Source organism: Pteropus medius, unplaced genomic scaffold, assembly GCF_902729225.1.
Source record: "Pteropus medius unplaced genomic scaffold, Ma_sr-lr_union100, whole genome shotgun sequence".
NCBI classification, from domain to species: domain Eukaryota; kingdom Metazoa; phylum Chordata; class Mammalia; order Chiroptera; family Pteropodidae; genus Pteropus; species Pteropus medius.
In genome coordinates, this window is record NW_024354503.1 from 14,470,429 (window position 1) to 14,496,062 (window position 25,634).

The following is a 25,634-nucleotide window of genomic DNA, read 5'->3' on the forward strand; positions in this document are numbered from 1 at the left end:
TGCTCTATTTATACACATATGACTGTGTCTTGACTCTCCAAGGGTATAGTATCAGTGACCTAAGGGGTATGACTCAGTCCCTACCTGCCATTGTCAGTCCAGCCCCAAAATGTCTGTCCTCTACCTGCCATCATGCCCGCCAGGTGTCCCTTTTTGCCTTGGGTGTTGTTCAGTGTTCCAGGCTCCCTTTGACGAAAAAAGTAAAACTTAACCCCAAATCGGTTCAGCCCAGAGCAGATTATAGGCAGGGAAAGGTGCAGGGGGCAGGTGGCACCACAGACAACCCTGACCTACTTAACTGTTCTGCCTGCAACCTGTCCAGCCCCAGGCACAAGTCAAGTCGCTCCTCAACATTCAGGTCTCAAATGACTGGATTTCTGGGTCATTTACTGGGTCCAGTGCCTGCCTGGCCCACCTGCATCCAGATAAGGAACTGGTAGTGCTATTGGGGGAGGAGGGAAGGGGATAAGGCAGGAACTGAGGTTAGATGTCAGGAAGGACTTTGCTGGTTTCACCTGGAAAGGATAACATGGGAATTCAGAATTCTAGGATGCTTGGGATCCCTGGAGATGTGAAAAGAGAAGATGATTCTGTGGAATGTTTTGGAGGCAGGGGAGGAAGCTGCACCAAGCATGCATTACAATAGCACAGGATCACATAAAGCCTTGTGTCTTTCCATCCCCTTCACTGTCTGGGAACTCTCCCATCTCTGTGTGTGGGTGCCGGAGAGAAAAGAGATTGAGAGAGACAGAGAGGGACAGACATAATTACCTAGTGCTTTGCATTTTACAGAATATTTTTCCATCATTAACCCTTCCAGCCTCGGTTTTCTGGAGTAAAATGGGCATAGCAATAGTTGGCATCTCATAGAGTATTGGGAGATCATTGGAGAGAACACATGATTAAGACCAGGAGCATTGACAGGTGAAAGTAATGGTTGTTATTCAATATCTCAGCAGTTTCACAACCAGGAGAGCTAAGCAGGGCAAGTGTTACTACCCCTGCTTTACAGATGAGTGGCTCCGAGATGGAAAGTGCCTGGTTCAAGGTCACTTAGATTTAAAAAGCAGTGCAGCCGTCCTGATGACACTTTCGGTCTCCCTGGCCAGGGGTCAGATGTGGAGACCTGGGTGGGGGCCGAGCTCCCGCCAGGGGGCGCATGGGCCAGGTGACATCACCCTCCTCCCCTCCCCGTCTTCGCGGGGCGGAGCGGAGTGTCTGCGCTCATGTTGCTTCCGCACCACCGCATCCGGCCGCGCCCGGGCCCTGAAATTCGCTGTCCCGCACCAGGCGGGAACTCAAATTGTGGTTCGCACTGGGAATAGCTGCGATGGGGGAAATGAGGTTTGGTTCTGGAAGCTTTCCAGGGCTGGAGGTACGGAGTAGAGGAACGGCGTGTGGGGAAAAGCACCAGGCCGCTTAGAGGGGGACCGGGAGAGCACTGTGCTGAGGCTCATCCTAATGACTTTTGGTGCCACGCATTTCCAGGGTCCTCACCTCTTTTGTCCAGGCTCTCAGACACGGACTCCTTTAATTTCCTTAGCAAGTCCATACACATGTCACCCCATTTTAAGAACAAGGAGCTGGGTCATAGATGAGTGGTTTGTCCAGGGTCCCACAGCTGGTATCTAGCAGGCCCAAGATGGAAATCCATGCTCTGAATCTGAACCACCCCATAACCCCATAGAAAGGCCTGGAAGAAGGCGGCCATCACAGGCAGAGGCCCCTAATTTGTGGGGTCCTGCTGACTCATTTATCACCCACCCGGCAGTCTGGAGCCAGAACGCCATCTGGCTCATTGACAGGAAGCACCAGGACTGCCAAGGCTGTAGAGGACTGAGTGAGCACATCCTCTCCCAGAGGGTACCCACATAGGAAACCAGGCCATGAGGAGACAGCTAGAGCCGCCCAGCTAGGACACAGGTCATTGATGGGTTGGGGGGGGGATGGGCTCTGCCCATCTGAGGTGCCATCTCCACACTCCCTGCCACCTTGACCCAGGTACCAGACGGGCCTGAACACTAGCCTGACCTCCCTGTCACATCTGCTGGCTGGCTGACTCCCCTCAGACCGCCACTCTGCCTGTGTACTGAGACGGTTTCAAGCAGGGCCTGCTGCCCAGAGAGAAGGGCTCTCTAAAGTAACTAAATTTCTCTGTTCACATCCATTTTAAATCATTATCATAACTTAACATTCTGAGAATAATTTACATCCCTAGCAATTGGGGTTCTTTTGTCAAGCCACCCCCACCCACACACATACTTATACTGCCCTCATCATCCTCTTTACATATTTACCTCAAAGAACTGATATATTTATCAGTTATACTTGAGCCTGATTTTACTGGGGCTCTTAGCTTTTCAAAAGTTTAAGCCCAACGATTCACCATAGAAGATTAAACTAGAGGTAAATTTCTGTGTTGCAGTGGCAGCCACCCCAGCTAGGACATCGGATGAATACACAGACTGATGCTTTGGCCAGAAACACCACACAGGTGATGACCAGCACAAGTCATGGCAGAATCAGGGCTATTTGGCAGATTCTCATGCCCAGACCTCCCCACCTTACATGAAGCAAAGTGCTAAGAGGAAAATGGTGAGGCCCAATAGGGGACCGCCTCCCACAAGTGATTTTTCTGCAGAGCGCCCCCTTGTGGTCTGGAGCAATCACTGCAGTTGGGCAGACAGGAGGCAAGGGAGCTGCTTTTTCTGACCTCTCCTCCTCTCGGTTTCAGGTGGAAACCCTGTGGTCAGAATGGAAATGAGTGAGACTGCAAATTTTTTGTCATTCGCATTAGAAAACCTGCCCTTCTGGGAGGAGTCTAAGAGAATTTAGGGGGGGAAATATTCTAGTAATTTTCTTCAACATCAATGTAAGTAGAGAAAGAAGTGACTGTAATGTTTTTTCTTCCTTCAAAGCATTGCTGGGCTTGACAGAAGCCTATTTAATATTCATATCTAACCCATGGGTACAAGCAGCACAAATGAGTGCTACCACACAGCTGGAGTCAGGCATGTGAAGACCATGTGGGGAGGAAAAAGCGGATGAGTGAAACAAACGTTTTTTGAGTACCTCTGGGAGCCAGATATTGCACTTGTAGCTTAAAGAGTCAACACATGAATAGAATGTAGACACTAACCTGAAAAACATGAGTCTGCTGGTTGGATTAAGGTAACAGCATGATAAAAGATATGTCACAAAGTTAAAACAGTTCTGGGGTGCAAAGGTGGAAGAACTGGCTGTTTTGGTGGTGGCGGTGGAGGTGGTGGAAGTTCTGGAAATGCTTGGCATGCTCCAAGGAGAGAGACCAGCATATGACTAAATTTGTTTTCAGGTTATCCTGTGGCCATGTGTGGAAGGAGACCAGGGCAGGAGTCCTGAAAGGCCAGGCAGGAGGCAGTGAGGAGATCCAGGGAAGAAATGCAGGCTCCCTGAGGGGCTAATGGTGCTAGGAAGGAGCCCAATAGGACTCTCAGGTTTGGGTACAATGGAGACTTCTCAAGGACAGAGAGGAGTACAGGTTTAACTCAGCCTGACTCATTGCCAAAGGGCACTGCAAAGACTAGAGAATACTCAGGGAACCCCTTACTTTTGCATCTGCTAGGAAAGGAATACCTTATTTTTTCACCAACCTCAGCTATATATGCAGGTTTGATATTGGAGTACATGGACTCATTTCCCATACAATGATATACTTAACTAACTTTAATGAAGCCTGAAGCCTTTAATTAAATTAAACTGAAGAATGAAGCCTTGACATTGGTGCCAACTCTAGCAACCTGCTGGTCAGGGACCAGTGAGCAGTCTGGGTTGTGTGGGAATACCTCCTCCCCTTCTGAGACATGTGCTCAGGGCCAGGGCCAGTGAGATTGCGGGGAAGTGGGGGCAGTGGCGGGGGGGGGGGGGGAGGGAGGTCCACAGTGCCAGAGCTCTAGTTCCATTTTCTGTCGGAAGAGCCATTTTTGATATACGGGACCCAGTGGTATGGCTCCCTCCACTGAGACACTCTCATGGTCCTATACCATCCCATCCCACCCCTCCCTATGCCAGAGTTTGAGAAGAGAAGGGGAGGTCTAAGCTTTGGTGTCAGGGCAGAGTGCCAGGTAAGGGAGAACCCTAGGTGTTCTTGCTGGGAGGTATGGGAGTATGGTCAGGAGCTGAGTGGGGGGAGTCTGATGAGGGGAAAGATGGCTAGTTTTGCAGAGCTCATTACCGGGGCTGAGGGGTGAGGAGAGAGTGGAGGGGGTGACAGTAAAAACAAAAGAAAGTCGGGGTGCTGTCTCCATCTCCAGTCCCATGGAAGGAATGAAGCAACAATCCAACAATTTGAGTGTCCTGGCTCTAGGCCTGTCTCTCCTCTGTGGCCGCAGCAGGGGGCACTGCAGCCCCTCTGAGGGTAAGAGGGCTAACTCCCCCCACCTCCACCCCTAACCTTAGACCCAGGCCCAGTGCTGGCCAAGACCCCACAGCTGGGTCATGCTCATCCCCCCAGACTCCATCCCTAAACAGTCCCCAGGGCATGAAGCCATGGCTGGAGGACACAGGAAGCCATGGAGGGAAAAAAATGGTTTATTTAGTCAGAGAGCCTCTGAAGGTACCTGGTTTGTTGAGTATAAAAAAGGCAGTAAAATGGCAACTGTATAGGGTGCATGATGGGTGGGAACAAGGCAGGGGGAGCAGGAGAGGGACAAGGAGAGGTTGGAGGAAGAGGGACAGGGGGATAAGGAGGGATTGCAAATGATATAGACTGGACCTTAGAAGAGACAGTCCTAGCCCCTAGTACAGGCAACACAAACACACACAGACACACACAGACACACACACACACACTGAGCCTAGGAACCTCCATTGTCCCGCTCAATCAAGGATCAGTAAGATCCAAGTGTGGGGGTTTCTAGCATATGCATAGAATGTGTCCTCTCTCTCAACTCTGACCCTGAGGCCCACAATATCCCCCCACTGTCTACCCAGAGGCTCCCTCCTCAGGGCCTGGACACCAGGGCCTACCACAGGCCATGAAAAAGCAGAAGTTGGCTAGAAGAGAAAACCTACAGCCCACCCCTGCCCATCTCTGCAGAAGGAAGGGGCAGGAGCAGACAGTTGGTGCAGTCCTCTGTTCATCAATGGTCACACAATTGCCCGGAACAGGAAGGAGAAGACAGCCCCCAGTGCCAGGCCAAGAGACAGAAAGAAGGCCATGATGGTTCCAGCTGTCTCTGCCTCAGCCGGCTTCACTTTCCTAGAGAGGCAAGGCTACCTTAGGATGGGCCCTACTCCAGCCCTCCCACCCCCCTAGAGCATCAAGGGTGGGGAGATTTGCCTGAGCACCTAATTCTGCTAGCCAACACATCCTCCTTTCCCAACCCCAATCTGGCTTTTCCCTCTTAGAGAAACACATCCTGGGGTCTGCCCTCCACCTAACCTGAGAGCCCCCTCCCACATCCCTATTAGCTTGTGCACCCCACCCCCGCACTTCCCACAAAAACCCCTTTAGCCTAGGTGCCCCTTCCCAAGCATCTCCTCTCTTAGCCTGGAAACCTTAAGCTCCAGGATCAGGGAGTCTCCTTTTACCCTCTCTCCGTCTATCAAATATCCCCTGCTGGAACTCTAGATCCTGCCTGATGCCTCTGGGTTCCCCACTCACTTGGGCCCGAAGCACATGCAGAGACTGGCGAGGTAGCCATTGGAGAAGGCGAAGGCAGCCACGAAGATGATGAACCAGGCATCGTGCTCAAAGACCACAGTCAGGTATCGGCGGGGCTGGACATTGCACAGCAGCAGCAGGGGCACAAACACCAGCCGGGCCAGCACCAAGCATGGCAGCAAGAGGCTGTCCTTCCCAGGCTGTAGCAACCAGGCAGTGCCTCAGCTGGGGGTGGCCCCCAGGGCTCCATTTAGTCACTCAGGATCTGAATTGAAACCTCAGAGCCTGGATACCCTTAGGGGTACTGACTGGGAGAGGGTAGAGTAGAACCTTCTGGAATGCTGGAAATGTTCTTCCTCTGGACCTGGCTGGTGATTATGGAGGGGAGGGAGGAGAGAGGGAGGGAGGGAGTGTGTGTGTGTGTGTGTGTGTGTTATACTCATTAAGCTATACACTTAAGACTTGTATACCTTACTATAGATCATGTTCTTGGTTTTTAAAAAAGCATGATCCCCTTGCCACCATAGGTTCTTGGTCTCAGGGTGGACTCTTCCCTCTCACAGGAGCTTGATACCCTCTTCCACTTACCCACATGGATATGGCTGTGAGGCTCCGGCCCAGCCAGTCAAAGACATTGAAAGTCAAGAAACAGGAAACGGGAATGAAGTAATCCTCTGGAAGAGGAAGACTACATTAGGGGATGTTTATGAGGTCCGCAGGCAGATTTAACAACCTTGACCCTCACTTGGACTGTTTTTCCAACTGTAAAGTAGAGATGCTTTTAGCCCAAGGAAGGGCAAATGTAACAGAAGAGTCAAGGTGGGGAGATGGCAGCCCAGGGTCCCCTCTTCCCCAACCCCAGTCCAGCTCAAGTCCCTGTCTCCATCCTGGGAACCTATGGTGTCCTTACGCCAGGTACTGGTGCCTGCAATGCTGGACTTGACCTCCGCGGTCACAGCAGGAAACACCCCAATGGTGACCGTAAAGATGAAGCAGACGGAGAGAGCCGGGACCAAGATCTGGAGGAAAGGAACCCAGGCCCATGTCTTCATGGTGGCCGTGCATTGAAGAACCATGAATACACGCACGCACGCATGCACGCACGCACGAACAAGAATCCAGGAGAGTAGCCAGTCTCAGGTCAGAAAGGGATTCGATGGACAATGTCAGGGGGGTTGGGATGAGGAGAGAAAGAGGCTGAGAGGTAGAGGGCAGGACACCCATGCCCCATGCCCCATGCCCCATTCCCCACGCACATTTTTGAGGATGGCTAGGATTGAGTGGCTTTTGTTGGTGGTCTGAGAGTTGGGGGCTGAAACTCCAGGCTCCTCTTTGCCTGCTCTTGGCTGTTCTCCTGGAGGGTGACAGGTTGTGGAAGGATCTTCAAGTTGCAGAAAGGACAGAGCAACAGAAAATGACACACACATCCCCCAAAAGGGCTGGAGTTAGTTGGGGGTAGACACCCCTTACAGTGTATAGCCATATCCTAAAACCTAGCCCAGACCTTCTCTAAATCCCCATAGCACCAGTCCTTACGTCCTGACCTCTCCCGGGAGCCTCAGCTCATGTTTGACCTTGTCCGAGAATCCGAAATTGCTTCCCACTGTCCTCAGGTATTCAGGGTAATCCAGGATCTCCCCCCAACTTTATTTTTCCCAACCCTTATTTCCCATTGTCCCCCTCACTCCACCTGTGGTCCCTCTGGCCTCTGGCTCATTTCTGCCAGCTAACAATATACTGGTTTCTGCCCTCTGAGCTCAGCTGTCCCCCTGCCAGGAGGCTGTCCTCCACCCGGCTTCCTCAGGCTATTCAGACCTTTACTAATGAGGTCCAACTTGGTCTCCTGTTCCCCAGGCCCTTCGAGCTTGAGCTGCTGGTAGTAGCGGTAGAATGCCTATAAAGTGAGGGAGACGGGAGGTGGATTCAGAGGTGGTATCTCCCGAAACCCTGCGTCCCCCCACAGGTTTCAGCCTCAGAATACCCTTGGTCTGGAACCCTAGACGCCCCCACCCCACCCCCAGCCTCCAAACCCCTGCTTTCTTCTTTTGCTCACCAGCCGGGACAGGCCCAGGTAACAGATGATAGCCAAAACAATGACCCCACAGGCTGTGATAAAATAGCCGAAGGCGCTTTCTGAGAGTTCTGAGCCACCTGGGGGTGGAGGGTGTCTGTGATGAGACAGGCCCCACCCCCATCTCTCCACAAAATCCAGAGCAACAGACAGAGAGACAGCAAGACTTACTGGCAATGGCACAGATCATGGCCACTGAGGCGAAGATGCCTGCCAGGCCCTGGCCACTCATGATGGGGGCCGTGTAGTTAGCAGGCAGGAGGCCAGCCAGACCAAACAGGCTGCCCTGCAGGATGGCACCAAACGCTGGGGGAACAAGGCGGGCATTAGCAGGGGAGGGGGCAGGCTGGGGTTCATGGGAAAACAGGTCCCTGTAACTCCTTCTTTCCTCCCAGTGAGTCTTTGACACTCAGTGGCCCTTCTCTCTGCCCAGACTCTCAGCCCTGGTCTCTGCCTGCTCAGGCCTCTGAACCCTGACTGCCCACAGCATCCATTTCCTCTGGGGAACGGCTGCCTGTGGGTCTGAAAGAAGGGTGGGGGTATGTGAAAAAGTCTTTGCCCCAGATCCCCTCCCAGCCCTGCTTACAATTAATGAGCATGATCTTGATCATGGTGATGATGAAGAAGGGGAGGGCATCCAGGTGCACCTTCACCAGAATAGCAGTGATCAGGAACACCAGCAGGATAGCCACCAGGCTACCCAGGATCCGAACAGACTGGGAGATCCTGCAGGAGAGGACAAGGCGGCAGAGAAGAGTGGTTAAAGCGGAGGCTCAGCCCAGGGCACATGGGAGGCAGCCGAGGGTCAGGCTGGTTCTGGTGCTCACTTCTGATGCAGGAAGGAGTTGAGGCAGGTGAAGAGCAGCAGGGGCAACATGGCACACAGGGTCATGACATTGTTGAAAATGGCACTCAGAGAATTCCGCTTTGGAGAGGGTGCTGTGGTGGTGGCCAAGGCCTGGATATCCCTGCTCGGTTCAGTAGAGGACATGTTCTGATACTGGTCCAGGCGGTTTGTGAAGTACTATGGGGGATGCAGAGAAGTGTTGGAACCTCTCTCCCTGTGCCCACGAGTACAGATGCAGGCCTTACATGCCCAGTGGACATACCCCCCGGGGCCCAGTCCCCTTGGTCTCACCTGAGTGGCTGTCATAAAAAAATTCCAGGGGAGCAGGGTCCCCAGACCCAGCATGAAGAAGATAAGCCAGACGGCTTTGTACCTGCAGATGGGAAAGGGAAGAGGGACCAAGTGACGCACCACGCACCATCCTACCCTCCTCCCCAGATCAAACCTGGAGAAGCTCGTCCCTCCCTGACTTTTATTCTCTCCGGCTGTCCCAGGGTACAGGGCATTGTGTTTGTGTCCATGTGCACATGTCCTCCTATGGGTGTGTGCAGAGGGGGAGGTGTCCTGGGATATGGAAAAGGGCCCAGTCAAGTCCAGAGCGGGAGGCGGACCAGGGACACAGGGCTGAAGGGCATGACCGCAGGACGGTGGTTCTCAGCCCCCAAAGACTCAGGGGAGCTTGCAGCCTTGGGAACCAGTGTGACCCACACATCCGGAGGTAGTTTTAGAAATCCTGCTAAAGACTGGGGGTGGTGGGTGAGTGAGAAAGCAAATAGCAAGTGTCTTCCACCCCCGCCAGGAAGGCTGGAAGTGATTATGATTATGCAGTCTGGGCAGGGACTGTGTGGCTCCCCAAAGAGGATTCTGAGGTCAAGAAACTCCCAGACTATTCCAGACCTAGTGGGATAGGCAGGCGGGGTGCCTTTGGGCAGCTGGTAAGTGAAAGCTGTTTTTTCCGGGCCCAGACAGAACCGGCTTTGTAGGTCACACCGCCTAGGGTAGGCCAAGAGGTATCAGGCCACTGGACGTCACCCGGGCCCCAGAGTGTAAATAAGTGCCACCCCAGCTTTGGCCAGGGCACGGCCCCAAGCGCTATACCTCAGGGCCTGTCTAGGATGGGCCAGCTTCCCCCAGGCAGCCCTAGACCCTCCCACTGTGGTCTCAAGATGTGTCAACCATATCCTCCCAACCAACATCTGCTTTCTCAGAGAGACAAAGACAAAGCCCAAAGCAGTGAGACTAGGGCCTGACCTCACACAGGGAGGGCCTGGGTGAACACACCAACTGCGCAGGTCTGAGCCATTATAACTGTTATCTCCCCAATTCTCTCATATCCTCCCCACCTTGAAAAAGAGAGCTAAGGGTTTGATTCAGAGACCCAGGATGAAGGGAGAAACTCCCAGCCAAGGTCACACGGGATAGAGGGTGAGAGTGGAGGCTGCATGAGTGCAACAGGTGATGGCAATGGAGAGGGGCTCAGAGAACGGCTGGGAGTGGTGAGGTTGAGAAGGGGCAGGCAGGCAGCCTGGGAGTGGAGGCGGTGGGAGCCAACCTGGAGCCTGTACACCTTAAATTCTGTCTCCTTACATTCTCTCCCTCCAAATAAACCTCGCCTCTATTTTACAGATGGAAAACAATCTTGGAGAGATTAAACTAAGTGCCTAAGGTCCCACAGCCAGAAGCGGTCTAGTTCTCTAGCCTTTGGCATAGGAAGGAGACAGAATGAGCAGGGAGAGGTGATGGGGTCAGGGGCCTGAGTCGAAGAGCTTTAGATCTGAGGCATGACTCCGTCACCTTCCTTGGGTCCTAGACTCCTTGGAGAACTTGAATCAAGCTACAGCCTCTTACCCTAAAACACATATGTACAATCACAGTTATGGGTCTAACTTGAGGCAGTTCACAGGCTCCAGAGGTGGGGAAGTGAGAGGTCAGAGCAAGGACTGGGGTGGGAAGAGGTCATCTAAGGCAGAGGCAGCCCTGAGGGACGGGTAGTCCTGCCAGATGCGCTCAGGGATGAGGGGTGCTGACAAATATCTCCCCACGGTGATGGTGGGAGGAGCTGGAAGCTTCTGGCTGGCCAGAAAGCAACAGTGGAAATACTGACAAGGCCGGGGAGGGGCTGCCACCCACCCATCTTTGCCCTCCCCACAGAAACCCCAGCCAGCAGCCAGCCAAGGCATGCATAGCCCCCACCCCAGATGCAGACCTGACTCACAGCTACCTGGCTAGAAGGCCAGTTAGCAGTGACAACTCCAAATTCCAAAGGATACCACACCCAGCCCCCTGGAGACCCATTTCACTCCCCTGGGTCTCCAACCCAGGTCCCCCAGTACCTGTCCTGAGGCTGGTGACTGGTTGTCATGGTGACAGCGTTCTTGGTTTTGCTTGGCTGACAGCTCCCTTCTTCTGAGGCTTGCTGGGGGCAGAAGCAGTGCGAGGCCTTGTCTTCGCCCTGTTTCCCCACAGGCCTCTTCAGACTCTTGGGGGCCAGGACCGGGCAAGGCAGGCTGAGCTGGCAAGCCTTACAATCCAGCAGGACCCTCTATCGGCCCTGCCTCTCAGGACTGCTCGATCTGACCCCTCTGGGCAATCCTGTTGGGCCCCCCTGCCTGCTCAGGCTCTACCTGGCGCCAGGCCTGGCCTGGCTGCTGCCATCGCTATTTTTATCTAGCAGCGAAGCAGTTTGTAAGCTGGGAAACCAGCGGGTGGAGAGCAGGAGGGAAGGAGGAGGACTCTGACTGAGAGGGAGAGAAAGACAGGCAAAGGCAAGGAAGATGAGAGGGGTCAGGGACAGTGACAACTATGGAAGGAGGGAGAGGAGGAGGGAAACAGAAAAGAGATAGAGCAGAGAGGGAGAGGTGGGGGGAGGAGGGAGGCACAAAACAAACAGATCTGTAGTAGCAGCAGCCACAGGGATCAATGATGACTGAGGCCAAGCCAGAGAGGCCTCCCCCTCCAGGACCTCTCTGCAAATCTGACCTCTCCGCCCTCCCAGGGAGCCCTTGGACTCATGGCTATAGTGGGCTCTAGAGAGCCTGTTCCCTCCTAGAGGCACCTCAGACTCTAGCCCCTCTGCTGGTGGCACTTCAATCTTCCTTTCCAGCTACTGCCCAGGGGCTTCCTAGTTCCTAGCCAGTTTTCCAGGAAAATACTTTCCGATAGATATGCGACACAGCCCTTTCCACAACCTAGACTGGCCTCGCCCCTGACCCTTAGTCCTGGTCCCGGCGGTACCCCATCCCCCCTTGGTTCCTCTCTAACTTACTCTCAGGCCCATGTCCTCTTTCCCTTTCTGAGAGCAAACTTAGAGGGAAGATTGCGGGGAATGGGGGCACAGGCCTGACTAACTGCATAGTCCCAAAGCTCCTAGCCTCCTCCTCTGTGTCCCTCTCCTGCCTTCCCCCTCAGCGTCCCTCTCCTGCTCGCCCCTGTTATTTCTGTAGCTAGGACCTCTTTGGAACCAGCAGATGAAACAGCTTTCCCTTTAGATGGCATGGAAAGGCAGGCAGGCGTGTCCTGGTGCATCCAGGCCTAGCTCTGGAGCGAGGACTGGCTTCCCCTCTTGCCTACCTGGGCCAGCACTCACCAGATGCCCAGACTTGCCAGCAGAAGGGTGAGAGCAGAGGGGGCCTGGGCAGTCCCTGGGAGGTCGTCCTAGCTCCGGCTCAGGCAGCAGGCCTTGTCCATGGGCTCCTCCTGGGTAAGGGTCCAGAATGAAGACAGTGGCACAGGGCATATGGGGAGAGAACCCCCCAGGCCTTGCTGTGGGAGGAAGTTTCCTCATTCTGAGAAGCCTCACATACACTCAACCAGAAGATAAAACACTACCCCTGTAGCTTGGGAGATAAGAGACCCAATTGTCTCAGCAGGGGAGCTGAGGGGGTGGGTCAACTCAGGTGCAGCCAGTGCTCCAGATCTGAACCTCAAGACAAAGAGATACCATCCAGTACCCCAGACCATCGAGGGGTTTTTCTACCTGTTCCTGTAAGTCTTCTCAACCCCTTCCTGGGTAAACTCCAGACTCTCTAAAAGCTCTCTTCAGTCCCCCAGCCCACACCTGGGTTGTAGAACAAGGAAGGGAGGAGCAGAATCACAGGCCTCCAGATAGAGGCAAAGGGCTTCTTTCATTCATCCTTTCCACAAATATTTACCGAGAACCTCTGCATGCTAACCAGGTTCTAGGCAGTGGGCACAGAGTGGAGAACAACATGTTTTTACATTTTCTAGAGAGATAGGAAAAGAGAGCTGTACCCTGAGGGGTGGATAGAGAAGGCTCAAGACAAGTTTTCTACTAGGGAGCAGGGAGGAGAACCCTGAGCTTCCCACCTCAGCATACTGTGCTCCACCCCCACCCCCACAGGCAAAGTTCCAGGCAGTAAAGAGCATATGGACGCTGTTTCAAACCAGACCAGAGACTGAGTGGAGAGAATAGGGTACGTCTCCTTCCTTAGTGAAATCTGCCTTAGGCTTAGAGAAGTATTAATTTCTGCCCTCTCCCCCAGCTACATACCTGTTCTTTGTTCTAGCCAAACCCACCCCAGTCCTGGGCACAATTCAACTCCTGGGGCAGCCCCCTCCCCCGCCCACATCTTGACACTCAGCAGGCCAGCCCAGGTGTTTTATTCTTGTCTGCCTTTGCCCAGCAGCAACCGGGGATTTGATAACAGCTCAGAGAATCTGGTGTCCCTCCAGCCATGCCTTGGCCTGCCGAGATGAGGCCCTGAAAGCAGCCACCAAACTGAATACCTCCCCACCCCCATGCTCCTAACACCTTTCATGCATCCCAGCTTCCAGACAGATCCTTGTGGTAACATCAAATTCTCCACTCCCCAGGATTCCATATGGGGCCAGCCACTACCTGCAGGTACCCTCTCTTCCCTCACAACCACCTATTAGCTAGTTTTAAATTGTCCCCATTGAACAGATAGAGGCAGCTAAAGTTCAGAGAGATCGAATCACTTGTCTGAGGTCACAGAGCTAGTGGTGAAGGAGTGAGCTAGAATTCAAACTCTACATGTAGCTTATTCTACGCTCCTTCTGGGGTGAAGAGGGAGGTATAAAGGCTGCTACCCAACTAGCCCAATATACTGGGAGGTGGGGGTGTTCTACTCCAACTAAGGGAGAAAAATAAGGTGAAGGCCCAGGTCATCTGCAGCCTGACATGGGTGTCACGTGTAAGGCAACCTTCCCTCCCACATCCTGGCATGGAAAAGTTCACAAGCAGGACAAATGGGAGGGCCTAAAGGTTACCAGAGAAATGGGCAGAGGGGAGGCTCCAAGAGGGGCGAGGGGCAGAGTGGGACCAGCCCTCACCCACCACTGCTCTTCCTCGGGAAGAACACCTGGGGTGTGTGTCCTTGTCCTTTCTGAGTTAAAGAAGGGTCCTCTTTCTGGGAATTAATAAGGACCTAGGAAGGGGTAGCTAGGGACACGAGTTTGCTAATAAAAGGCGGGGGTTAAAGAGAGTCTCTCCAGCTCGGTTTTGTGTGCTCTCAGCCCCATTCCCCTCACGCATAGCGGTTAACGGCGCAGCCCCTCCCCTGTACCAACCAGATTGATCGCTATTAACCATCTACTCGCCCGCCCTTTCCGGAGGTCAACTCGGCGACAGCTGGTTCCAGGCCCAGGAGGCACTCCGTCCTGCCCCTCTCGCGTTCCGGTCCCTGCAGGGTCCCTCTGAGCCCCGACCCTTTGCACGCCACGTGCTGCGCCGCTCCGCATGCTCTACGCAGGGGTGCCCCCACCTGGCGTCCCCTCTGCTAGCTGCGCAGCTGCCAGGCCGGGCCTCCCTGCCCTCGTGGCAGGCGGGAAGCGGTGCCTTACGTCCCGGCGCTCCCCAGCCCCACGGCTCCCCAGCCCCGCCGACCCCAGGCAGCACCTGCCAGGAAGGAGTCCTCCCTCCAACGCTGATATCCGCGCACTCTCTAGCCGTTTCCCGCGCCCGCTGCAGCGCATTCATACCCGCCTTCCACTGGGCCCGCCCCGGGCGCGCCCCCACGCCGCTGGCTCTCCCCGTCCTCCCCCACCCGCAGCCGTCCCGGCCCCGCCCCGGCCCGCCCCGGCCCGCCCCTGCCAACAGCACAGCTGCTCCGAACCCGAAGGGGCCCACATCCCAAGACCCTGCTCCCCGCATCGCCGCCTGGCCCACGCTTCGCGTTGTTATTTCTGTAGCTCGTACTTTTCTGGGCCTGGCCCCACCAATCCCTGCCCCATCAAGGTGCACGTGGCGCTGGAGCGTACAACCCCACACTGGTACCCCTAGTCTTCTGCGCGCCGGGGCTACACAAATCCTACATAACTCGTCTCGGGGATTTCCCAGAGACAAACCTGCTCAAACAGGCCCAGACGCCCCCACGTCCACCCATACTATATCTCAGATGTTCAGCCATCACTCCCCAAATCCCCTCCCACGCCACTTTTTCCCCACAGTGTACCTTCTTCCTTTGCAGTGAACTTTTCGGTGTCACTTTCTTCCTTTCAGACCTGTCCTGTCTTCTGCTCTTCCCCCCACCCCCACCCCTCACACACCTTGGGATCCCTCTGACATATATAATCAGTGACCAGCATGGTGGGTTTTCCCACCTCTAACACACACAGACCCACGCACCTATACAAACACCACAGCCACCCACAACTGTGACTTGGAGGGGGATGTGTGGCTCTGTATGGGGAGATAGGTAGAGGCACAGCCCTATAGCACCTTCATGATTCACCCTTTCTAAATCTAGAACTTTGGAAAGACTGAAGCAAAGAGAAAAAGCAAGGGAACAGCCTTATATCCTGAGTGAATCCTATAGTCCTGATACTCTGAGGCAGAAGCCTTGCCCAGCTTCACATCCTCCACTAGTAGAGAAGGAAGCGGGTGGGTATGCTGAGGAGTGGTCAGTCCTTCTAGTACCTCCAAGGGAGGGTGAAGGGATTCCCTCCTTCTTTGTTGGTTAGTAAATTGGGAAGAAGGAGAATCTCTGCCCCTACAGCAGCCCTCAGTGCTGGAAGATAATCCAAAGTCTGGAGAGGCACTGAGGAGAGAAAATCCAGTCCAGCACTCCTCCCTTCCTGCACCAAGAGGCCTGTTCTCTGGCGAAGCCACAGACACTAATTAACAATTAGGAGTACTAACATCATAGGGATAAGGCAGTCACATCCTCTCCCCAGAGAACAGATGGGGCCCTGGGAGGGGAGACAGCTTTTCTACTTAGGATCAAGGGATGCTCCAGAAGGGGTGCTCCCAGCCTTCCTACAACTTGTCCCACAGAGACATGACACAGCATCATCCGAAGCCTTAACCAAGCAGAGGGCAGGAAGAGGGATATTGGTGGTTATTTTTCTAGGCACCGACCCATGGCTTGAAAACGGCTTCATGTCTGGATCAACAACACCCCCCCCCTTCCCACCCAGTGTTTGTCCAGTCTTTCTCTCTTCCTCTCCTGGCCCTCCTTTCTCCTCTTCTTTGGCCCCTGCCTCTCTCCCCACTGTCATTGCCCGGCTGTGGGCTTTTGGGGGATGGCAGGCCTTAGGGGTCAGACAGATCTGCCAAGCATAGCCAGGCTGGTGGCCAGTGGCTGCAGTTGTGTGCCAAGGGGGCTGGAAGTGGAAAGAAACTGGAGGGAAGTGGTGAGGGTCCAAGGCCATAAAGGGGAAGGATGGCTCCTCTCCCCACCCCCGCTGAAGCCTGGACTGCTCTCTAAATGGCAACAGCTAGGGCTGTTATTGCTGGAGAGAAGCCCATCTGGCACTCACCCTACCTGGGCTGCCAGCCAGCACCCACACCCCTCCAGAGTTACCTCCCTGGACAGAGATGGTTTCTGGGTGCTAGGGCCCTCTGCTGGACAGCCTTAAAGCTCCAACTCACACCAGCTTGTGCCTGGAGTTTTTCTAGCCAGGTCCAGGCAGTCCTTGCCACCATCCACCCAATCTTATGGCTCGCTCCCTCCCTGGGCTCCCTCAGGTCCCTGGCACAGGAGTGGGGTGGGAAGGGCTGATCCAGCTGCACCCCACCCCCACCCTATTTGAGACTGGCTTGCCCCAGACTCCCTCCTCCCCAGGCCTCAAGCCTGCCTCACCACCTCACAAACAAAGTCCTATCTTCCCCCAGCCCTGTGTCCATCTGTTTGCTGGAAGTGTGTTTGCTCAGCCCAGCGTTGTCGCCAGGACGTGTCTCATGATTGTGTGTTGTCAGCTGAATTAGTGGTTATATCTCCACGGCCTTGTGGCAGGACTGGGACTAGGGTGAGGACAGTGAGGCACTTGCCTGAGGCGCAAATTTTAAGGGGACAGCCAATAATTCAGGAATTAAGATAAATAATATTTTAATGCAATACTTTAAAAAAATCAAAGTTATTGCAAAAAACCCATGATGAACAAAACATCAACATTTAAAATAGAGACAGGATCACTTCCCTCATCTTCCTTTAGAGTGGGTATGGACTCTGTTAGCTAGGTCTGGGCTTGCCCTTCTAATTTCTCAGACCTCTGCCCTTACTTACACCCTGCTCTGGGCTGGCTGGCCTCTGACCTTGAGTGATCTGTATGTGGTTGGGGTGAGGGGCAGTCATCTAACAGCGGCCCTCAAAATCCCAGAAAAGTATCCACTCCGCCAGAAACAGCAGAAGCCGACTCTTTTGATAGCCCCATCGCAAAGAGAGCCCTACCAGCACCACTCTCCGCCCCGCCCCACCGTGCTGCCTGGGAACACCGCAGACACCGCCCCGGCCCCCGCGGCTCCCGCCTCTGCTCCCCGCACACCTGCGGAGACCTTAGAGGTGCATCCGAAGTTGCAGAGAAGAGACGGAAATTCCCAGGCCGTCAGGCCTCTGGTTGCCCTCCTGGGCCCCTCACTTCGGGGTTGGGGCGGTAGCCGGAAATCGCAGTTCGCGCCGCGTCCGACCAGTCTGAGCTGCCGAAGGAGGCGCGGGGAGGGTAGAGTGAGGTGGGGAAGGGGCGGGGCGGAGAGGGGCTGCAACCGGCAATCCCGCGCCCGCCCGGAGCTCTGCGGCGGCCTCTGTCCTGCCTGCCGTTGCTCGGGAGCGCGGCGCGCTTCGGGGGAAGCGGACGGAAAGGGAGCCTGGGAGCAGGAGTCAAAAAAAAAAAAAATTGCTTTGTGACTCGAGAGGGAACTGGGTTAGGAGGCCAGGAGCTCACACCCGCTTCACTCCACCTCTAACCCCAGGCCGACTTTCCGTGCGGGGCGAGCATGTGCACTGGCTTTTGAGGACACCGGGTGGAAGCAGATGGTCGAGCGGTGGTGAGGAGGGTGGGTGGAGGGAGAGTCTGGAGGAAAACCCCGCAGGGCTGGGATGGGGCCGCATAGCTCTGGTCTCAGGTCTTACCCACGCCTAACCTTATGACGGGTGTGGGGACCGGATGGGGGTACTAAAAGATGCCTGTATTCCTTACCGTCTCCCTCAGACCCCGGAGCCCGAGACTCGCTGGTTAAGGAAGGGAGGGAGGACTATTGCAGGGGAACCCTAAGCAAATTATTCGAGGCTGAAATGCAGATACTTTTGACAACTCATATTTGACCCCTGAGGGGCCTCCTACTGGGGAGGTATGTAAAGCAGTGAATTCCTCAGGCCACCCTCCCCCACCCCATCTCTTCAGAGACAGAGTCCCTCTCAGGAGCATGCATTATTTTTGCTCTGCTCCCCTGGGAGACTGACCACAGGGGTCCCCAAGCCAACAAATCTCCCTCTTCCCAACCACCATTAGCTGAGAAGAGTCTCCAAACTCAGTCAAGGACGTTTTCCTTCTTACCTTGAGCTGGATGACCAAACTCTCTCCAAGAGAGCCCCAGGACTGCTGGATCAGAGTGTGCCTATTGGCTGAATTGAAACAAAAGAACTTCCAGGAGATGAGGATTGACAGGGACATGGAATAGGGGATCAGAGAAAGCCTTGAGTTGTCCTCCACTCCCACTCAGGTGCAGTGCAGGCTCGGCTCAGGTATGGGTAACAAGACTTTCAGAGGAATCCCAAGAATAAAGAAGTATTTATTGAGCACCTCCTACATGCTGGGCTTTGGGGGCAGGACTGCTTCTCGGGGAATCAAGGTCTTATTCTTTTAAGATAAATCCTGAGTTTGGAAGACAATCTAGATTAAAACCTTGCATCTGCACTAAATTGTCAATTCTCTCTGGGTTAAGCATTGTCCATCATTGGACCTTATGTCTCCACTTATCTGGTGGTGGGGAGAGGGGGGAGAGTCATTTTTTTTCGCTGCTGAGGCCCGGGGTGATTCAGAAAGGTCTTGGGAGGAATGCAGGGAGGGAGGGGTAAAAATGGGGTCTTCTCTAGATCCAGGGCATCGTTCCAGGCCTTTCTGCTGGGAGCCAGGAGACATGTCTTAGTTGGACCCATCTCATGCTCAGCCCTGAACCATATCTTGATGCCTACTGGGCAGGCTGTAGTCAGTGATGGTGCCAAGACTGTCTCATTCCAAAAGAAAGCATTTAGTTTCTGCTGCTCCCAGGACTCGTGGCCTCATTTTTGCCGGGCTAGCCTCTCCCTCCTCTCTGGGTGTGCCACTCTGGAGGCCTCCTCAGCATCTGGCGGGTGTCCCTGGCTGAAGACAAACAACAGACAGCCCAGCAAAGCCTCTCGCGTGTTCTGGGAGCCTAGGCGGCGGGCCAATCGACGCAGCAGGGGCAGGAGGTGCTGGCGGGCCAGGCGGGCAGCGGGCAGGAGCAGGCGGGACAGCAGCATTCGAAGCAGTAACGGGAGCAGTGGAACGGGCATGGCTGGGTCAGCGACTTCGAAGGCAATCCAGACTTTAGGCTTGCCTTTCCTGCTCCTGGTAAAGACATGGGGTGGGCAGTATCTCCCCACAACACACACTTTGGTTTACATTCTCTCTCTCTCCAGACCTCAATTCACAGGTCACATTTGTTTTCCTGAAGCCCTTTCTCTTGGCAGGTAGCTGTTGGCTGGAGGGTTCTCACTACATAGTAAAGCTGGGACTCTTACTGTTTCCTGGACCCTCCCCTCCTCTTCCACACCCTCAGTCTCCTGACATTCTCCATCCCTTCTCCCTCAATCCAGCAGGAGTTCTTCTCCAGGCAATTTTAAGTTGTCTTTAGCAGGCCCTTGATCCACGCTGACCTGACACTTCTTACCCTCCTAATCACCCACCCCCATCCATGGGCAGCAACTCTCACCAGTCAGAAGCACCGCTCAGAAGCAATCTCTGGTTGAATTTGCCTGTGGGGACACAGCCTCAGAGGACGGACATTCAATACATTGGGCTGCCCCACCCAGCTCGGCCCCACCCAGGACAGCTTGCCTGGATAGGGGGAGCAAGCAAGAGACAGCTGCCTGCTGGCACCTGGTATATGGGGGAGGGGCAGCTGGACTGCAAGAAATGGGAACAGATGTAGGAATTCTCCCTGCTGAGTGCAGACCTTAGAGTTGGAACCCAGACTAGACTTTCTAATGATGTGACCATAGGCACATTGATTCTTTGGGGCTCCAATCCCCTCCTTGGTTACTTCAGTAACCAAGAATAGCTGGGAGGAGTAACTAACTGGAATGAGACTGTCTGAGACCCACTTGCCCAAACCCCAGAAGCAGGTAAGACTGCAACCCAGACACACCAGGCATGCTCTGAATGGCCAAGACAGGGAGAACAGGACCTGGGGAGGCATTTGAGGTAGAGGAGTGAGGTTGCAGCCCAACTCGGCTGGGCCCAGTTATATAGAGCTAGGTGTCACTCCCACTTAGGGACAGGAAGAGAAATACATACTTCAGGATCCTCTTCTCCACTTACTCCTTCCTTCCTGCCCCTCTCCCCCCTGTCCCTCTCCACCCCTGCCTTGAAATTAAATGAAGTTTCATGTGATAGCAAGATATAGAGACAACCTGAGTTTGTTTTGTTTTTAAATACCTCATTCTATTTCATAAAATGGAAATAATGAGGTAATAGCAGTGAAAGTGTTTTGTAAACGTCACAGCCTTAGGAATGTGATCATTTATCATCATCCCACTACCAGCCTCCATTAGCATCATCGCACCTCCAAAACCAGTGAAGATCTTGAAGAAAGAAAACTTAACCATCAAAAAGTTCTGCTCCATTTCTACCAGGAGGCAGCAGGACCTAGAATACAAATTTATAGGCATTATCTTCCTCTTTTTCTTGTTGCTTCCTGAAAAGATATGATGGCCATTTGTTATCCCTGAGCCGTTGTGGGACGTGTATTTATCTAAACAAACGTACCAAGCCTGTGAGTTCGTGATCTTACTCAATCCTCACCATCACGCTGCAAGGGAGTGATTATTAACCATTGTACACATAAAGAAACAGGTTCAATGTGGTTAAGCAACTTATCTAGAATCACACAGCAAATACATGGCCTGATCTCCCCGCAAACCTGCCTCTCCCTCAAGCTTTCCCATCTCTGTAAATGGCAACTGCACCTTTCTAGTTAGTCTGGCCAAAATCTTAGAAGTTATGCTGACTTCTGTCTTCCCATTGCAGTTCATTACCTACATTAGTAAATCCAGGTGCCTCTACTCTGAAAGTACTCAGAATCTCACCACTTCTCACCAATGTCACCATTACTACCCTCGTCTGAGCATTCATCGCCTCTTGCCTAAATTACCATAGTAGCTGCCTAACTGGTGTTACTTTTTCTCTTTTCCACACAGTGACCAGAATAATAATCTTTATAAAACATGAATCAAATCTTGTTGTTGTTGTTGTTGTTGTTGTTGTTCAAACTGTCCAATGACTCCCATTCACTCAGCGTTAAAGCCAAAGGCTTTAATTATGATCCTCAGGGTCCTAGACGGTCTGACCTTCCCTGGCTTCCTGATTCAACCTCTGGTTCTTGCCTCTCTCCCTCTGCTCCAACCACACCGGCCTCTTTGCAGCTCTTTAACTGTATCAGACATGTTTCTGCCTTAGGGCCTTTGCACCTACTATTGCTCCTGCCCGCAAGGCTCTTTAGGTAGCCACATGGCTCCATCTCTTACCTCCTTTAAGTCTTTGCCCAAATATTATCCTTCCGTTCTATTTAAAAGTATATTCCTTCCACCCCATCTCCTACTGCCTCCTCTCTACCTCCTCCTCTGCTGTCTCCACAGCAAATCACAGTCTGACATGCTATGTATTTTACCTCCTTATCTTGTTGATTATCTGCCTCCCCAACTAGAATACAAACTCCATGAGAGTATGGACTTATGTCTTTTCTCAAAAAAGCTGCTTCTAGTTCCTGATTTAGCCTTTTATAATGTATCTTGCCTACACCATCCTGACCTCTACCCCTTTTCCTCTGCTGGCCAGGGAGTGGCCAGGAAACTCTGAGGAAATTGGTCATAACTTCTGTGTTTTAAAGTCAAAAAAAGTATCTGGAGGCCAGCTCGTGAAGTGGAAACCTGTGGGCTGGGCATTAAGTGACCCCTGGAGTCATCCTCCCTGATTCTCTTCCTAGATCCTCAGAGCCATCTAGAAGCATCCTGGGGACTCCTACCACCCCTATACATAGGTATCGGTTCATCAAACCGTTCATGTAAACAATAAGCCTTGAGTGCCTATTGTGTGCCAGGCCTATGCAAGGTGCCAAAGACAGGATGGACAGACCAAGAGAGTCAGCAGGCAACCAGATGGGTAAACTGAAGATGAGGTGGTGAGAATAGTAATAGAGCTAAGAATTTTTGCAAGACCTGGGAGCACTGGGCCTCCTGCTCCTCCTGCTCCTCCCACCTCTTTCTGCTTATCCCATTCAGGGGTCCAAAGCACTCTACAACCTGGCTATCACCTCTGACACAGTACCCACCTGCACGAGGAGGTGAAGAGTGCTTCTGCATTGCTCACTTGATTAAAGTACTGGCTCTGGCACCCTGTCTCAGGGTCACTCTGCTGCATGAGCAGACTCAGACTGCAGGTGGCATGACACCCTCTAGAGTTGTGCTGTATGGTGGTCTTCTTCCTTAAAGTGGGGATGATCATAACACCTACCAAGGGCAGGATTCAAAGATAGGAGAATACTAGGTCCAGAGCTTGGCTCCTAGAAAGTGTCCAATAAACAGGAATTTTCTTCCTTTCATCATTTTGCATTTTCCCAATGGGCTACTCCTCGAAGCCCTGCCACAAGGCCCCCTGATGCTCATGAGCAGCCACCAGGAGTTGATGCTGAGGCTCAGTTAATGCTTGAAGAATTGATAGAGGCCCTGGGACCTGGCTGTCATGTTTCACTCTCCTGTCATTCCCTCCAAGGGATCAGCACTGGCCTGGAGAGCTTCCTGGTTATGGGAGGCTGAGGGCAGTGCTGAACTCCAAACAAGGAGTTCTGAAAAAAGGCCAGGGAGGCCTCATCAAGGGCAGGAAGTGCTGAGAGGCACAGTACCTAGAGCAGGTGCGTAGGCCAGCCAAGTAGAGGAAGTATCGGCGGGTAAGGCAGAATACTAGCCCAGAATCCGGTGTTCAGCCCTGTTACCAATCATAGCATCAGTAATCCTGAAAACACCTTCCTGAGTGGGGCTCAAAAAAGTAGAAGGAAGAAGTGGGGCTGTTGGGAGGATCCAAGGCCTGAATGTGATGACAATTGAGAGAACACTTTGTGAACCACATCTCTGAGGTAAGAGATTATACATGCAGGAGAGACAGGCCCTTACCCATGACCACCATTCCTCTGCTCACCAATGCCAGGCAATGAAAGACCCATGAACAGGCAATGGGGCAGTAAGACACACACTAGACATGCTCGTAAGACCCAAAGAAAGTGGGTTAGGGAGTTGGATGTTGCCTAAAAGAGTTGACAGGTGGGCTACCCTATCCACCAGAGCAGTTGCTATGTCTGGGAAGCAGGAGGCTCAGAGAGGAGCCTGAATAGAATGCAGCCCATTGTCCCCACTGAAACAACTGTCACTCTCCCCAGACTCAGCTGACAGGACTCAGAGTGGAAATGTGAGCCCAGCCCTTCTATCAAGGCCTCTCAGGAACAGTCAGCTGTTGGGATAAGACAGCTGCTTCCCAGGCATGGATCAAGGGGCTGGAAGAAGGACATGGATCAAGGGGCTGGAATAAGGGTAAGGAAGGACATGCCTGGCATATTTGATTGGAGGAGGGAGAGCAGCAAAACCCACAGGCCCCGAGAATAAACCTAAGAAAGATTGAGCAAAACCTTCAGGGAGAAAACAAACAAAATTTTTGCAAAAAAAGATCTAAATATTGGATGGGTGTGCCAAGGTGTCAGGAAAGTATAGTTACAAAGATGTTAGTTCTTGAAATTTATCTGGAAAGTCAATGAGATTCCGATCGAAAACCCAACAGTTGTTTGTTTTTTTTTTCCTTTTCTAGAATTGGATAAGCTGATAATAAAATTTATATGGAAAAGGGGCCAAGAATAGCCAAATCAATCTGAAGATGAAAAAAGAGGGGATGCAAATCTGGCTCTATAGATACCAATCTGGTCATATGGGAATGAAAACAGTGTGGCAAGGTGCAAGAGTAGACACAGTGACTAATGAATGAAATAGAGAGTTTAGAAACAAGTCCAAGAATATATGGGGCAGAGGTGGAAGTTGTGTTTAGAGGAGAAAGGACTAGTGAGAAATTGGAGTTGCGACAGTCGGCCATCCACGAGGGAAAGATAGGTTTGATCCTCTGACACACCAACTACAAAAAGAACTTCCACTGGCATTAGGGACCTGTATGTGGAAAGTAAAACATATAGGAGCTGATCTTTAGGAATTTGGGATAGTAGAGAATTATTTGTTTTAGAGATTTTTACAAACTTCTTGTTATGGTAATTTTCAAAATTACACAAAAGTAGAGATAATAGTATAATGAACTCCCGTTTATCAATCATTCAGCTTCAGTAATAATTCCAAAGCTTTAAATTCATAAAAGACACTACAAACGAAATGAAAAGACAGTCCCTCAGAGACTTGGAGAAAACAATTGCAATCCAAATAACCGAAAAAGATTTAGTACCAATTATAAATAAAGTATTTTTATAATAAATAAGAAAAGGACCAAAAAAAAATAGCCAAAGAAAAATAAAGAAAGAATATAAGTGGGTCATTTCCTAAGGAGAAAATACGTGTGGCTCATAAATGTGAAAAGTATAAACAATATCTTGAAAGAGCTACCGTTTAGTACCCCTGAGCAGTGGAAATTCATGGAGTACTGGAAGGGAGGGTTAACGGGCTCAGTCATTTGGGAGCGCAATTTGGCAATATCTGGTAAAGCTGGAAACATTTCCTTGGAACCCAACAATTCCATTTGTAGGTGTGACTCTAGAGAAATTCTCACAGATGTGCACAGAGAGATGTGTACGAGGATGTTCTTTTATGCTTTTTTTGTAATAACAACAACAACAAAAAACTAAACAAATGTCCACAAGAGGAGAAAAGTAAACAGTCATAAAATGGAATACTCTACAGCAGATAATATGAATGTACTAACTCTCACATATCAATGGGTATAAGTATCAAAGACATGATGTTGAGGAAAACCAACTGGCAAAAGAATTAGAGCCAAATGATGCCATTTATGTAAAAATTTAAAACACGTAAGCAATTGTATATATATATATTTGTGTATACATACCCATGTGGTAAAAGTAGAAACAGATTGGAAAGACAGACAGGACTTAGGAGAATGGCCCCCTTTAAGGGAAGAGGAACAGAGGAAATGATGGTCCACAGGTAGGGGGAGGGGATTATAGCTGTGTCTGTAAAATATTATCCCTTTAAAGAAATGAAGAAAGCTAAAGGAAATATGGCAAAATGTTAACACTGTTTAATCTTGGTAGTGAATACATGGAAGCATTCTCTTATATTATTTGCCGTCCTCTGTACTTTATTATTATTCTGCATATCATTTATTTAATAGTGAAAACATGTGTTGGTTTCCCTAACCTCTTACTCTTTTTTTCTGGACCTCCCTAACTTTCTTCCATCTTTTCCCCTCTTTCCTTCTCTTCCCTGTCTCCCGCAAGTTTCTGGCCCCCAGCAGTAAAGGCAGTGTTGTCTGGAAGTTAGGAAGCATGGTGCTGGAAGGCAGGCCTCTAGCTCTGGCTTTTCCCTTGGCGGGCATCCTCCTTTCTGTCCTCAGTTACTCCTTGGATGTCCGGG

At 52.1% G+C, this 25,634-nt stretch overlaps 2 protein-coding genes across 16 annotated transcripts; both read right to left on the reverse strand.

The window, feature by feature from the left end:
- Positions 1 to 4,547: 4,547 nt before the first annotated feature.
- Positions 4,548 to 17,587, reverse strand: SLC29A1 (solute carrier family 29 member 1 (Augustine blood group)). 15 transcript variants are annotated; one of them, XM_039854598.1, is made up of 14 exons: positions 17,308 to 17,587; positions 12,133 to 12,258; positions 10,896 to 10,978; positions 8,854 to 8,935; positions 8,543 to 8,739; positions 8,302 to 8,441; positions 7,887 to 8,021; positions 7,698 to 7,795; positions 7,460 to 7,538; positions 6,901 to 7,025; positions 6,555 to 6,663; positions 6,233 to 6,318; positions 5,645 to 5,844; positions 4,548 to 5,239 (listed from the first exon to the last, which is right to left on the reverse strand). In XM_039854598.1, exons 3-14 carry the CDS (start codon positions 10,922 to 10,924, stop codon positions 5,128 to 5,130), a joined length of 1,392 nt encoding a protein of 463 aa, XP_039710532.1. In that variant the 5' UTR covers positions 10,925 to 10,978; positions 12,133 to 12,258; positions 17,308 to 17,587; the 3' UTR covers positions 4,548 to 5,127. The 15 variants fall into 15 exon arrangements, with proteins under 15 accessions (XP_039710532.1, XP_039710530.1, XP_039710535.1 ...); XM_039854596.1 differs by having other exon boundaries at positions 12,149 to 12,258; positions 17,318 to 17,586; XM_039854601.1 differs by having other exon boundaries at positions 10,896 to 11,014; positions 12,149 to 12,258; positions 17,318 to 17,586.
- Positions 17,588 to 18,797: 1,210 nt separating this feature from the next.
- Positions 18,798 to 19,685, reverse strand: MYMX (myomixer, myoblast fusion factor). Its single transcript, XM_039854610.1, has one exon. It carries the CDS (start codon positions 19,293 to 19,295, stop codon positions 19,041 to 19,043), a length of 255 nt encoding a protein of 84 aa, XP_039710544.1. The 5' UTR covers positions 19,296 to 19,685; the 3' UTR covers positions 18,798 to 19,040.
- Positions 19,686 to 25,634: the final 5,949 nt, after the last annotated feature.

What these genes read in the sequence shown, in the direction of transcription:
- SLC29A1 (XM_039854604.1), bottom strand. Translation starts at nt 10,924, where the DNA reads ATGACAACCAGTCACCAGCCTCAGGACAG. An exon ending in CAAGATCATGCTCATTAATT is followed by an intron (nt 8,022 to 8,301) that starts GTAAGCAGGGCT and finishes TTGTTCCCCCAG; the next exon opens with CGTTTGGTGCCATCCTGCAG. An exon ending in CATGATCTGTGCCATTGCCA is followed by an intron (nt 7,796 to 7,886) that starts GTAAGTCTTGCT and finishes CTCCACCCCCAG; the next exon opens with GTGGCTCAGAACTCTCAGAA.
- MYMX (XM_039854610.1), bottom strand. Translation starts at nt 19,295, where the DNA reads ATGCCCGTTCCACTGCTCCCGTTACTGCTTCGAATGCTGCTGTCCCGC.